This window comes from Protobothrops mucrosquamatus, unplaced genomic scaffold, assembly GCF_001527695.2.
Source record: "Protobothrops mucrosquamatus isolate PMUCROS unplaced genomic scaffold, P.Mucros_1.0 scaffold_280, whole genome shotgun sequence".
Taxonomy (NCBI): Eukaryota; Metazoa; Chordata; class Lepidosauria; order Squamata; family Viperidae; genus Protobothrops; species Protobothrops mucrosquamatus.
This window is the reverse complement of record NW_015386356.1, coordinates 1,771,310-1,786,922: the sequence shown is the minus strand read 5'-3', so window position 1 is coordinate 1,786,922 and position 15,613 is coordinate 1,771,310. Positions and strand designations below refer to the sequence as shown.

The following is a 15,613-nucleotide window of genomic DNA, read 5'->3' as shown; positions in this document are numbered from 1 at the left end:
GACTTTGTGACTTTAGAAGAGGGTGGAGTAGGATCGGTGGGTGGGGTGGCACGCAGCGCCAGGCAGACAAGCGAATAGTGGAAACACTTAGAAAGGAGACTTTTCACGTTGGGCAGCTCCTATGAGCCTGGCATGTCACTGGGTGACCCAGATGTTCAGACGGTCTTGTCTTCTCGTCCTGTCGCATTTTCCCTTCCCTGCCCTGCCCTGCCCTGCCCTGCCCTGCCCTGCCCTGCCCTGCCCTGCCCCATCAAATGGGACTGGGAGCTTATTGAGTTCTAGGTAATTGACTGCTGTCAAAGGAACACACCTTCTCTCTTTCTCCAAAGTTTCAATAGGGAATGGGGAGAATTTACGTCTAGAATCCGGATTTCAAAAGACGATTTCAACGGATTTTTTTTTTAAAGGGGAAGAGCAGATAATAATAATAATAATAATAAAATTGGAAGGGACCTTGGAGGTCATCTAGTCCAACCCCCTGCTCAGGCAGGAAACCGTACACCATTTCGGACAAATGACTGTCCAGCCTCTTCTTAAAAACCTCCAGTTTTGGAGCATTCACCGCTTCTGGAGGCAGGTTGTTCCACTGGTTAATTGTTCTAACTGTCAGGAAGTTTCTCCTTAGCTCTAGGTTGCTTCTCTCCTTGATGGCTACTCAGAAGCATCTTGATGGCTACTCAGAAGCATCGAGTATCGTTTAAATGGCCCTATGATAATACAAAAACCGGTGGGATTCCATCCGGTTTGATGATCTTCCCGCGTGTTCGCTACTCGTGTATTTATCCTGCACCACTAATATGTTTTCCAGAAGATCCCCATTTCGCACAAAGTGATCGAAAAGAGGAGAAGAGACCGGATCAACCGCTGTCTAAACGAACTCGGGAAAACCGTGCCCATGGCTTTGGCCAAACAGGTACACGCGCATTTCCCTGCACACACACACACACAAACCCAACTCCCGCGGGCTTGGCGTCTTTCCTGAGGAAAAAAAACGCACCAAGTGACACGGGTGGCCTTGGTTAGAGCCGGCAAGTCCCTTTCCTTGCCTTGAGTGCTCCAAGGCGAAACCTTGCAATTCCGAATTCGCAGTGGGAAAGCGGGGCTGAGGCGTGTTAGGGAAGGAATGGAAGGGCTTTTTCGTTCTGTGCCACGGCATGTGTTTTTGTTTTTATTTCCTTCTTCCTTTGCACCGGATTGACTTCTCCTAAATGTCAGTGTTTCTCAACCTTGACCATTTTAAGGCATGTGGACTTCAACTCCCAGAATTCCACAGCCAGCAACGCTGGCTGTGGAATTCTGGGAGTTGAAGTCCACATGCCTTAAAATGGTCAAGGTTGAGAAACACTGTGACCTAAATTGTTGCTCTTGTCTCCTTGCAGAGTTCCGGCAAGCTGGAGAAGGCAGAGATTTTGGAGATGACGGTGCAATACCTGAGGGCCCTGCACTCCGCGGATTTCCCTCGGGGAAGAGAAAAGGGTAGGCGCGCTCTTAAGAGGGGACGGCGCGTCCGGGCGCTTGGAAGCAAGTAGGCGAGCCGGGCAGCCGGCGCAGAAAGAGATGCTGGTGGATTTGGGGCAAAGCTTGTGGACTTGAGGCTAAGACGGAGCTTCCCGAGAATACTAGCTCGGATTCGGTTAATCTCATCTCTAAAATGCCAGAAGATTGTTTCTCTTGCTACAGATTAAATTTGCTACCCTTTTTTTTGGGAATGAAATATGCACCTTTTCAGGCCGAGGCCACGTCTCAAACGTTTTGCTGCTCAGTGTGAAGAATTAGATTGCCCTTCCCTTCCCTGCCTTCCTCTGATCACGTGACTTTTAGATGACAGTAACTGGGTTCCGCAGCACGGCATCTTGGCTTATTTTAGCCTGGTTTAATGACAAGCCACTAGAGACCTTTTCATTTGAAATGCTAAGCAGTAAATTAGGTTTTACATTACTTCAGTGTCTTATTTTGTACTAGCTGTACCCGGCCACGTGTTGTGTTGCTGTGGCTCAGTCTGGTTAAATGGAAAAGAAAGAAAAGAGAAAGCGCACGTTTGCAATATGTTTAATTTCACAATGCTTGTGGGTATGCTTTTATGTCCAACAGATAGCGCTGTTTTTCAAAAAATGCATGTTTTTACCTGTCACAGGTGTGACATCTATATAATAGTAGGTATATAAAAACACGCGTGTATTCGAATGCAACGTTGTGTCAAAATTTCAAAGCAATCGGTGAAGAACTTTCGGAGATTTAAGATTTTGAACAAACGAACATTTTTATTTATATGGATATTGTCTTAACAGCCCCCCCCCCCATGGTTCTATGTGGTGGGAGAATCTAGCGGCAGTCCTCCCCCATACCTGAAAATAGCAAATTCAAGACTTTGATTGAGCTGCCTCCCTGCAGGCTTTGAGGGGCTCAGCTAAAGAGCAGCTTCATCTTAACCCCTTCCCCAGATCCTAAGCTTCAGCATTTGCTTCTCTTGGGTCGTCCTGAAAGAGCAAGCCTTTTGCAGGAGAGACATTATCATTATTTTTATTGGAATGATTAAGTATTGTTTTAAGGGTTAGATAAATTAATGGAATGGGGTCAACCCATGAGTTCATGGCAGTTCATTCCAGATTGCTGAGCGCAAGAGACAGATTAACTGGAAAACATGGCTATTAAATTAAGCATGTGACCTATAATTGGACATTGATGGATGCAAAGAGAGTATGTTTGGCTAGATGCGCATTGATTGGATCCAGCAATCTGTTAAATATCTACTATCCTACCGTAGGATAAATAGGTATCTATTCATCCATTTTAAATAGACTAACATAAAAGCCTTTTGAGATGAATAATAAAAGTTTTACAGTGATACAAACTTTTTAGGACTATAGCACACTTGCCAATTGGTCAACTTTATGATGTGTTAACTTTCAGCAGATGCATATTTTGTCTACATAAAGCCACATTGGTATGCATTTCAAGTGTGTGTATGTATGTGTGTAGTATATGACATTGCTGATTGAAGTTATTTTAAATATTGATTAATTCTGTCTTCTGGGGGGATGTTAAATGTATTAATACAGAACTTCCATCTTTCCAGATGGCTTGACTAAAACTGGTAGAAGTTGCTGTTCACACATCTGAAAAAAACCATGCTGGGAAAGTCTGAGACAGTCATTGATTTAGACCAGGGGTAGGCAACCTCAGCTCTTTTATGGCTCATGGACTTCAACTCCCAGCATAGCTGACTCAGGAATTCTGGGAGTTGAAGTCCATGAGTCATAAAAGAGCCGAGGTTGCCTACCCGTGATTTAGACTATTGTCTATTTAAGTGGTATAAACTTTCTGTTAAGAGAATTTGGAGTAAAGCTTCTTGATTTAATAATCGGTTTTGTGGTTATAACTTCTGACCCTACTGGATACTCAATAAATGTCATTTTTCCATAGATACCTTTATTAATATTTTGTTAACTAACTTGGAGGCCTGCCATATTTTGGTACTGTCAGTTTCAGAAATTAGCCTACTGAATTAAAAGTAAAAGTGTTTGCTAATTTAGCTGCTACAAATGATAATAATTATACTGAAATATAACCCCCATAAATATAAACCAAAAATCCCCAAAGCCAAGCATACAATGCTATTTCTTTCTTTCTTTTTCTTTTCAGCAGAACTTCTAGCTGAATTTGCCAACTACTTTTATTATGGCTATCATGAATGCATGAAGAATCTAGTTCATTACCTGACCACAGTGGAGAGAATGGAGACCAAAGATACCAAGTATGCTCGGATTCTGGCTTTCTTGCAATCCAAAGCTCACTTCATCACAGAACCTCTCTTTGCTTCCTTGGGGTCTCTTCCAGAGTCAGACTTTTCCTACCAGCTTCCCCCAGCTCCAGACTGCTTGGGTCAAGGCACTAACGATCCTGTTTTCTCACAGGCAGCTGGGCATGGTCACTTCTCCTGGCCTGGTTCCACCAGAAACCCTACCATTCCTTACCTTCCCAATACCGCTATGCCCCTCACTAGTCCAGGACAGCAGCGCAACACTTACTTGCCATCAGTACAAGGGCTGGATCGCCATTACCTCAACCTGATTGGCCATTCCCACCCCAATACATTTAGCCTGCCTCCTGGCCAACATCCATCTGTGTTGTAGCATACATCTGGGATGTCCAGTTTGTTTCCAAAGAGGGCTCCTGTGTCTTTCATGGCTGAATAGAGAACTGGATGGTTTCTTCTGACATGTTACCCCTAAAGGCAAAGAACATCTTTGAGCCCATTAGTTATCTGAAAGAATATATTACCTTGCACCACAATGGCCCTCCCATAATTGTAAACAGACGTGTAACTAATGGTGGAGAAAGAATAAAGATGAACTGCTGGGGGAAGAAGGTGTGTATGCCTGAGGTGTCTTTATTTGTTCTTCTGTTATCCAGCTCTTCTAAATATTTGCTCCAATAGTGTATTGTTTGCTTTCCAAACAAAGATCAATAAGGTTAAGAGAGGGGAGATGTCTGTGCCAAATGAGTATATTTACCATCCTACTCATGACAATTTTTACATTTGCAAGAGGAGCAACCTTTAACTGAAATAGAGGTAGTCCTTGACTTACAACCTTTCATTTAGTGACCATTCAAAGTTACAACAGCACTGAAAAAAGTGACTTAACGACTTTTTCACACCTATAACTGTTGCAGCATCCCCATGGCCATGTGATCAAAATTCAGATGGTTAGCAACTGACTAATATTTACGACAGTTGCAGTGTCCTGGGGTCATGTGATCACCTTTAGCGACCTACAGACAAGCAGTCAATAGGGAAGCCAGATTCACTTAACAACCGTGTTACTAATTTGACAACTGCAGTGATAAGTGAATAGCTGTGGCAAGAAAGGTCGTAGAATGGGGTAAAATTCACTTAACAACTATCTTGCTTAGCAACAGAAATTTTGGGTTTAATTGTGGTCATAAGTCGAGGACTACATGTACTGTGTTCTTTGAGATGAAATGGGAAAACTCCAGCATGTTATATAAAATATATAATATTTTTCACGTTAAGGCAGATTACTGACTCCTCTAGCACACTGCCAGAAGCTGAACTTAGTACATACTCATACAAAGAATATAAAGTATAATAGAAGGATGAGCCACATGGAACCTGTGGGGATTTATGTTATTTTCTTCTTGTACAAAGTTCAAAACAGTGACTTTCAGCTAGAATGAATGAAAACAGCAACTACCGGTTGTATGCATCTCTGCTAAGGGTTGTTACTACGAGCCTAGAGCTCACAAACTCTTTACACAAAACTTTCCTATTACATTTTCTTGGTGGTGGATAGGAGTGAAGTAAATAAATTGTTGCTAATCCGGAACACTTAGAAATCTGACTGCTTTGGTATTCTGCTACAAACTGCTTAGGGGTCTAGATTCTATCTTTTTTTGGCAGACAGATGAGAATGGTCTTGTTCACACAACATAGTCTAAGTAGGCTAAAGGATCTATTATATGAACATTCTAGCCTAGTCAAAATGGGGGGGGGGAGCTATGCAGCCATAGCATAGAAACAAAGAAGAGACAATAGAATGACAATCTTCCGTGTTGCCAAAACAGACAACATTCTAAAACTATCCTACAGCAGCAGCAAAACAACAACAGACTTCCCAAGAACTTGTTTTTATGTTTTAACTCCCGTGGCCACATGAAGTGGGAATAGGAAACAGAAAGAAGGTGCTGGTGGAGGGTAATTCTCTCATGATTCCATCAGTGTTGGCCTATCCCCCAATTGGGCTGTTTCAGATTTATAAACCATTTCTCTTCTGAAGACAGAAGAAAAAGAAAAAGAAGGAATTGGTAAGCTCCTGCTTTCATTGCAGTAGCTAGGAAGACTTTGATGATTGTCTCCCTCTGGATAACTGGCCCAACCTCAGTCATGATGCTGGATGAAAGGCTGGCTTGACTAGTTACGTTGTACAGGTAGTCCTCAACATGTGACCACATTTGAGTCCAAAATTTAAGTTGCTAAGTGAGAAATTTGTTAAGTGAGATTTGCCCCATTTTACAACTTTTCTTGTCACATTTGTTAAATGAATCACTGCAGTTGTTAAATTGGTGACATGGTTGTTAAGTGAATCTGGTTTCCCCATTGACTTTGCTTGTCAGAAGGTTGCGAAAAGGGATCACATGACCCCGGGACACTGCAACCATCATAAATGTGAGTCAGATGTCAAGCATCCAAATGTAAATCATGTGACCATGCAGAGTAACTTATTCCATTTTGTCCTGCTGATTTAATACATGAACTGAACTATTTGCTAAGGTCATCAAATAGGTTGATCCACAATTTGTGAACCCACAATTCCTGAGAGGGACAAAAAATATATTCATTACAATTGTGTATAACATATATATAGTATATTTTCTCCTTTAAACTGTAAATACAGGGGAAAGAAATCTGGTGTGAGAGGTGACTTAAAATTAAAATTTGATGAAAGGAAGGTAAATAACAACCAGTTTTGTTATGAGTCCAAATCCATATTACGAGCGTTGTAAGAAAACAGCTCTTGTTAAGCGTCTATAGGATAAAATTCATGTGGTAGTGGAAGAATGGCTGGTGTCTATTATCAAAAAACATGTCTTACACACATTTTCTTCATCTCTTGAGGCAGAATATGAAGAAAAAGTCTTTGACTGTTTTTCTCTTCCTAGCACTAAGCCGTTCAGATCTCCTTTGGCACTGAAGCATTACAGACCCACTGTTACCCTGGAAATATAAATTATTATTAATTTATTCAACATTTGGAGTACTGTTAACCAAATTAGATCAAAACTCTCCCCCCTCCCTAACTTTTCTCTGCTCAATATTCTTTCTAGGATTAGCCCAAGGCCACCACAGTCAAACCGATGTCATTTACATATAATTTTGCAAACCTGCAGCAGCCCAAGACAGTCTTTGTGTCTCAAAAGTTGCTTCTATTCTTCAATCTCTCTCTTTGTGCCCTTCCCTCCCCTTTTCATTTAAAAGAGGAGGATAACCTCGGCTTTAGATTTACAATGGGCTTGGGATAAAATTTTTGTCCCCTTGTCCCGCCATAATCTTTGCCTGCCTCTGTATCTGTTGGCTTCTCCCCATTTTAGAACGGAGTCTCTCCTCATTTCCGTGCTCACTTACAAAGACCTGCTGTCTGAAGTCGTCTTAATTTCATTCTCAGACAGTGAGAAATATTATTTTAGGTGAAAGAAGAAATAAATATGTTTTGAAGCTAATTTTCCTCCCTTTCCCACATCCCCCAATACCCGAATAGCAGCAGATTTTCTTCTTTCTTGTATGCTCTCCTCTAAATTAAGTTGTATAGTGCCTCCAACAAAATACAAGAGCAAATTTCCTAGCAGTTTGGGCTGGTGGTGAACCATTGTAGCCCCTTGTTTCTTGGGCTTCATCCTTGGTTGGGCAAGAATAAAAATAATCATCGCCATGAAATCAGAGGTTCTCTCTGCACAAGGGACAAAGCTAGGCCTCAGTCACCTTGAATTTGTCTTAGCTGCTAGAAGAGCCTTGCAACCAGCATGGGTCTGAGTCCACCCAGGGACCATCCACCGCAGCTTTCTTAATACAGAGGTCACGTGTGCTTTTCAAGCATTATTGAACAAACAACCAATTCCTCCCAGCCCCGTGTGCTCTCATGACAACAACTTCACCCGCCTGCATTAATCTCAGATGATGCAAAATGGCAAGCTGGAATGGAGAACGTTGCAGGCATGGCTCAAAGATATCCATGAATATTAAAAGGATGACATGGTTTCCCAGAGAAAAACCGTCTGAAGAAACAGGAGGGAGTTAACAGATTGTAATCAGACACCTTAGAAAAAGGAACAGCTGGAGATATACTTTGAAAACTATCATCTAGTTAGTAGATTCTAATTCTAGTGTTCTTCATAGCAAATACTTGGTTTGTAACCAACTGAAAAGAGACTTTCATTCCGCTCTGTACATCTGGGCGTGCAAGAGAGCACCCCTGCTTTTGTCTCCCATTTATTCAGCAGCTAGTTGTTTATTTAACTGCTTTGTGTATAAACCACTTGATTGGAAAGCTCAATGACAATATGATGAGGGTCTTTCTATGCTGAAACATTCTATATAAGCGCAGTTGTATGAGATGGTTCTATCTATCTATCTATCTATCTATCTATCTATCTATCTATCTATCTATCTATCATCTTCTGCCTATCTTATAGGATCACATGTGCTGTCTCCTACTGTGTTTCCTTCTCATTCACCCATAAGGAGGCCTACCCATGATTTAAGAAATAAAGCACAATGACCTGGGCCAACCTACCCTAAATTACAAATAATCACTGGAGATCAGATTATTTATTTATATCAAATCCAAACTTTAAGCTATAATACTGTTTGGGATTGATGTAGCATAGTACCTTAACTACTAACCAGGTTGACTATATTAAACTACAATTAAACAGGATCATGCAACATGGTACATCATAAATCAAGATTTTAAATCTCATTAAACTAACACATTAGCTAAAATGAAGCAGTTTCCTTCCATTGTCAAGGATATTTCCCCTCACTTAGGAAGCTCTTATATATATTATGTCTATGTCCATAAATTTCCAGAACAACATTATAAATAGTTTTTAATAATGACATATAAGATGTATTTTCTCACTCATTGATGTCCATATGTCCATCTTGCTAGAGCTACTTGAACCAGCCTTGAACCTAAATGGTTCAAGTATAATAGAAAATACTGTCTCCTTGTTCATTTTGAAGTATATTTCCATGGCCATCAGTACTTACAGCAAAATATTTTTGTTCAGCCTAAGCTACAGAAGTCAGTCTTCATATTTTTGTTCAGCCTAAGCTACTGAGTCAGTCTTCATATTGGGAACAAATATTTTCAACAAGGAAAATGTTGAGGTGTGTTAAAAGGAAAGATGGACATAAAGTATAATATGAAATGCTTTATGGTTATCTCTATGCATTCTCTTGCTATCTTTGTAACATGATAAAAATCTCTTATTTATTTAATCAATCCATTTGTTGCCTCAATTACTGAAGTTACCTTAGGCAGCACACTGAAAATAAGGATCAGAAACATAAATACAATGATAAAAGGAAGAAATAACTCATGTTGAGGTACAACAATGCAATTAAAAAAAATAGTGATACACCTGGCTGACAAATTACTCTGCCCAGGAGCTGCCAGAAATCACAGCTCTTCTAAATGCCAGCAAGGTCAAGATAAGATGGACTTCTGGGAGTTGCTATTCCACAGGTCAGGGGAGCTAAGAGAAGTGCTTCTCTCTGAATGCTAACCATGAATGTTAATTTGTGAATGCTTATTGCGTAAAGGTAGCTATATACTACTGGAGAAAAATATAATATCCAACATTGAAAGCAATCTATTCTTGGTCAATTNCTTTAACATAAATTTAAACAAATTAAAATTAAAAACAATAATAAACAAATTAACAACCTAATTGTTAAACAATACAATATTAATACTAAAAATAATAATAATATCATATAATTAAAACTAACAAAAATTCCACTATAATAAACTATTAATAATAATAATACTCTAAAATTTACTCATAAGCCAAATGGAACTTTTTAGTTCCATATTTGTTCTGAATATAATCTATCCATCTTCTCCAGACCGAAATGTATCTTTGTTGTGAATGATCCTTCAAGTAAGCAGAAATCTTGGCCATTTCTGCTAAATTTGACACTTTAAGCGTCCATTCTTCTATAGTAGGCAAACAATCCTTTTTCCAATATTGCCCAACCAATAACCTTGCAGCTATTTGCTCAGAACTCTTCATCAGGTGACATATTACACAAAACAGGCCATGGGAAAACAACAAGAAAGGTTTGATATTAAGGCCATGAAATTTAAATTCAGCACAATCAATGTTATTTCTGGAACCAGCTTTCTGCGAAAAGCACTGTCAAAATTATCAGTTGTCTGAAGGAATTTACTGAAAATAATTTATAGGAAATCTTACCTTTTTTGTCATGAAGAATGCTCCCTACACTAAGACTATGGTATATAAGCTCCTGAACACTTTAGCTGTTAGAGATCGCTATCCTCTTCTGATTACTTCTGAATAATTGCAGAATACATGATCTTTACCAAATTTATTTATTATTAAATTTGTTTGCTGCCCATCTCTCCATAAGACAATCAAATTGGGCATGAGTGGAGCTACAATCTGATTTACATGAAACAAAGGCATGAATATCGAACATCATTTGACTGTCATTGTAAGGGCTAAAATTGGCAAGGTGGGAATAACGTTGGAGAGAATCATCATGTAAAGACAGAACAGATGTCAGAGAGGGGAAAACAATGGGTAAGAATTCATTAATTCAAAAATACTGATTCTGTTTTCTACTGTAGATCTTTCAGGCATATATGACTTATTTTATTTGAATGAAAGCTATTTAATCATATCATATCCTTGAAGCTTCTGTAGCTGGCCACTGACTACAGATTCTGGAGAAAGATTTATTGACAGGTATGGTATGAAATCTGACATCACAAAATATATTGATTGCACAGCAATGCCAAGCATGGGTAGGAATGCTGCATGTGAATGATTAAATCAGTGGTTCTCAACCTTTTTAATGCCGCGACCCCCAACCGGTTGTAAGTCGAGGACTAAACCGGTCGTAAGTCGAGGACTAAACCGGTCGTAAGTCGAGGACTACCTAACCGGTCGTAAGTCGAGGACTTTCCCTGCCCGGGACCACCGCGCATGCGTGGTTCCGCCCCCTGTGCCGGCCGAAGAGTAGCTGGCAAGCGGCAGAGACAGAGCAGGCCGACCACCAGCTGGCCCAGCCCAAGAGAGGTAAGGCACCCGCCGGAAAAGGGGAAAAAATGGCGGACAGCCTTGCTTGGCGACCCCCGTGAAATGGTCGATCGACCCCCAATGGGGTCGCGACCCATAGGTTGAGAACCGCTGGATTAAATGTATGATTAAAGTAATCAAGTCTTCATCTTCTCTGTGTCAATTGCTGTCTCTGTCTTTCTCTCTCTCTCTCCTCCCTCCCTCCCTCCCTCTCTTGTGTGTGTGTGTGTGTGTGTGTGTGTAAACCTCATTTGACCAACACCTTCATATGCAGTGAAGGCCAATAATGACCAAAACCTATGAAAGAGTGTGATGTGAAAGGAAAAAGAACTAATTGATAAAGAGCCCAATTTAATGAATGAAATGAAATGAATGAAAAAGAGGAAGAATGAAATACAATGAATAAAGGCCTCTTCTTGTGAAGTTCAATAGGTGATGCCAGATGCAGAAAAGAGAAGAGCTAGGTTTAATTCTGGAAGAAAGATAACACATACATCCAAAGTATGAACTGGTGTCATCTAGGTTGTGCTGAATGCATATGAAAATTTGCTCCAAAGAATGGTGATAATGGAAGAAGCAGAGATTAATTTGGGGAGAATTGTGCAACATTCTGAATTAATATGATCCAGGAGAAATAAATCCTGCTAGTGGACATTAGTGGACAGCTGAGAATGAGAAAACAGAATACAGAAAAAGTTATTGGAATATTAAAAACCTTGAAAATGGATAAGCTTGATGACTGATGATTTATCTGATTTAAAAAGATCTTTTTGTTTCAAATATGTGGTTTAGATCTATTCATATATGCACATGGCAGAGAATAAATATAGATAGTGATTGTTCATGATGAACAATTGAGATCATTGGTAAAGGATATAAGAATAAAGGGGCTTCTGAATGTGGGACAATTAACTGATGGTGTCGAGGTTGGACCTTGGGAAGAAATGAACAAGGAAGAAAAATGTGTCTTCTCAATCATTTTTATGGTCATAGACCAGCACAAATAGGACAAAGAAGCAATAAAAACAGTAAAAAAAAGTATGAACAATGGATCCCATTTGCACACACACACACAGGTCACAGTTAAAGTGAGTTAGAAATACCGGGCTTGTATATCTAACTGCAGGCAAAAATACAGGAAACAATAAAAAAAATGATAATTCAGAACTGGCTGGTTTTATCAAAGTTAAAAATAATAAGGTTGAATCAGTACAACAGCATACAAGCTAAGCAGATATAAAATGAATGTATTTAATTAGTGCTGCACTCAGTTCATCTTGCCAAATTTTACAAGCAGCTGCATGAAATCTTGCTCCATTAGCTATGATGCAAAGACTTTCATGCTCTCACAGATATGCATGACATATTATGTTTTTAACATTGTTTATGGTTTAATCTGTGGTAAGAAACCAGTGATTTAAAACCAGTCATTTAAAACTAACTCAATAAATCATGGTTAGAGAAATCCTGACTTATCTAGATCATGAATTCAGCAAAGCTGATGTTTTCTATTCTTATAGCAGAGGGTTGTATTCAAATTTACCTTGAAATAAAGCAAAAATGGTATTTCCCTACCAACTGAAACATGATAAGACTGTTCTTCAAAATAAGCTAACTAGAATAGTGAAAAAATATTTCTGGTGGATAATCCAGAGGGAAGCATTAGCTGTAGTTGGTAATTTTTATCTAATCCCGAGTTTTGATACATCCATATCAGAATGTATTTCTGTAGCACCCTTATGTTTTTGTACGAAGGTGGCTTTATGTTAAGATCTTTTTTTAAAAAAAGAAACAGAATTTAAGGCCCTTGAGCCAAAACCATTTAAAAGCCAAAAGGTGCAAGCCAGCCATGTGCGGTAAACTCAACTTATAGTCTTGTAGGGTTAAAGGGGAAAATGTTCAAATTCATCCAAGACCTGAAAAACTTGACATATGAAAGCCTTACATGCATTGCATATAGAAGACAGAAAGAAAGGTGTCCCCTAATGAGGTTTTTTTGCGCTTGGGTGAACGGAAGGAGCCAGCTTCAGAAGAATAACCAGAAGGAAAAAAAAAATCAGAGCTTTTGTCCAGAGAAAGGGCAGGCACTTTCCATCCCTTTTCAGGAAACAAGAGAAAAGGCAGCTATTGGGGAGACTCCATGAGAGATGTGGGTTTTAAGAGCAACCCAGTACATACAGAACTAATCAAGCGAAAACAATAATAAAATTAGCCTGACAGACAGCCAGCAAGTATCTGAAGACTTTATCAAAAAAGAGGAGTGGGGAGGAATGACAGAAGAATTAGAAATGAACAAATAAACTCAGTGGGAGCCAAGGATCAAATTTGAAGGTAGCAGTGTGCATGTGTGCATGTATATGTGTTGGGGGGATTAAATTATTTATTCATTGTTAATTTATTTATGTATGTGCAAATGACTTTAGTGGCTGCAGGTGCTAAGAAGCAATTCTGAAAAGGCTCAGTTTTAGCACTAAAGCTACAATATTGGCCCATTTTGTTCATTATTTTCCTCAAAGAGATCAAAACATTGACTTTTATGTAGGAGATACTGAGGAAAAAAACCATATGTGCTGTCGATTGGTGCTGAGCCTAGCAACACAAAGTATTTTGCACTAGTATTCAGGAAGTGAATGGAGGGAATGGAGTTTCACAATCAGCAAATTAGCAAATGAATACTTATGTCAAGGAAATGAAAGTCAATAAAAATAAAACCTACTTTTCTTAAAGATTTTGTAACAAATATACACTTTACCAAACCAATAAAACATCATTGTATTCAAACATGTCACTCAGATGTCACCTTTTATAAATGTCACATCATAAAGGTGGCTTGTGTACCTCTGAAAGATTTACCTAGAGTTGAAAAAGGAGATGCATTCATTGGGCATTCTTCGGAGAAATGTTTTGCCTCTTTACGAAGTAAACTGGCAACAGTCCAGAATCAGCAGTCTAAAGGCACCAATCAAGAGACCTGCTTTATAATAGATTTGGTGTTAGGATTAGCAATCTATTATATTTATAGAAGGATGTATATCAATGGATAAAACAAAGTGTTATTTTACTTCCCTCCCATGGTCATAGAGCCTAAAGTTGTCACCTCCTGACCCAGGAGAGCATGCCACAGCGTGCTCACAGCATGGGGGTTCTGCAGAAGATGTGACCCTAAGGGCAAGGAACATGACATCCCAGCATGGAAGGTTGGGGGCACAAGGCCTCTATAGTGTAGAAATTTCATCGTGATCGGAGTGTAGTACGATTACGGAACGGTCCTTCCTTCAAACGACGAAAACACGTAAAGTCATTTCTGTCCTTCGACCTTCTTACTAGACGGTTCTGTCTGAGAATTAATTCGTGATCTTACCTTATTTTGATCTTTCTTTACACATTTGACCGATATCGAATGATTCCGTTTTACTAGGCAAGGATGCTTTCCACTCTGATGTGGCAAAGCAGTTCAATTGCCCTGAAAATGCAAAGCAGTTAAAAAAACCAAGGGCTTACCAAAACACAAATTTTTCTAGACAACAGTCTGTCTTATAAAGTAGAGAAATTACATATTAAACCAATAACAAATGTATGTGCTATGTTTAGCTGTCTTTTTCAGTCTTCATGTCTTTCTCTGGCCTACCTCTTGAACTAGCTATCTTCACATATTGAGCAGCCATATGATTGCTGATCATAATATGTGGCTGTGAAAACTCAATCGTTAGGAAGATCAAAAGAAGAAAGCTTGGTCCCTTTGAACTATTCTGAACTTGAGAATATTTAGAGAACAAGAAAAAGGAAAATCAAAATGAACATAAAAAGGAGGAGTAATGAAACTAAAGTTTAATATTTTGGATTTGCACTGTCAAGAAAGAGACTTTGGAAAAGACCCTATTTCTTAACTAAATCGAAGGCAGTAAAAAGAGAGAAACGGTTACTGACAGAAAATTCTATTGACTCCCAAATAGTGGGAAATATCGGATTCAGGAAAGAAGAAGCAATGGGATGGAAACTGATCAAGGAGAAAAGCAACCTAGAACTAAGGAGAAACTTCCTGACAGTTAGAACAATTAACCAGTGGAACAACCTGCCTCCAGAAGCGGTGAATGCTCCAACACTGGAGGTTTTTAAGAAGAGACTGGACAGCCATTTGTCCGAAATGGTATAGGGTTTCCTGCCTGAGCAGGAGGTTGGACTAGATGACCTCCGAGGTCCCTTCCAACTTTATCATTATTATTATTATTAATAAAAGTGCAAGTTATAAATATGATAAATTAATAAAATAAGGATGGGAATGTTAAGGCATCTTCAATTATGATCAAGAATTTCCATTACTGTGAAAGATTTTGAGTGATGTGAGGATTTTTTTTTTTAATGAGAATAGACAGGGTTAGAATAATTTGAACACATGGGTGGATTTATGGATAGGGAGTTGCTTAGTGAAGAGCATTAAAACTCTCTTAGTGAATAATTTTGAAAACAATGAGTTATAGTAGTGTTGAAATCAAGAAGTTATAATTGAGAAAGAAAACAGGAAGAGCAAACTGGAGATTGCCAGTGCAGTTCATTGAGAACTTTTTAAGGGGGAGTTGTCAAAAATCTGAAAACATGAGGTTTTTTTAAAAAAACATTTTTTTTACATGAATGTTTTAAAACACTCACAAAGACATGCATGCATACACAAATATACACATACAGAGAAGATATATCATGTTTAGGCTGCAAAAAGTGCACCAAAACTCTAATTTTTGATTATTGTCTTCTAGTAGTGTCAAGAGCAATG

At 39.0% G+C, this 15,613-nt stretch overlaps 1 protein-coding gene across 1 annotated transcript; it reads left to right on the top strand.

Annotated features, from left to right (window-relative positions):
- Positions 1 to 669: 669 nt before the first annotated feature.
- On the top strand, positions 670 to 4,365 carry HELT (helt bHLH transcription factor). Its single transcript, XM_015831776.1, has 3 exons — positions 670 to 913; positions 1,354 to 1,476; positions 3,646 to 4,365. The coding sequence occupies exons 1-3, from the start codon at positions 670 to 672 to the stop codon at positions 4,131 to 4,133; spliced, it is 855 nt and encodes a 284-aa protein (XP_015687262.1). The 3' UTR covers positions 4,134 to 4,365.
- Positions 4,366 to 15,613: the final 11,248 nt, after the last annotated feature.

Coding starts and splice junctions, on each gene's coding strand:
- HELT (XM_015831776.1), top strand. CDS start 670: ATGGCTACTCAGAAGCATCGAGTATCGTTTAAATGGCCCTATGATAAT. Junction 914..1,353: donor CCATGGCTTTGGCCAAACAG/GTACACGCGCAT, acceptor ACACTGTGACCT/AAATTGTTGCTCTTGTCTCC. Junction 1,477..3,645: donor CCCTCGGGGAAGAGAAAAGG/GTAGGCGCGCTC, acceptor TCTTTTCAGCAG/AACTTCTAGCTGAATTTGCC.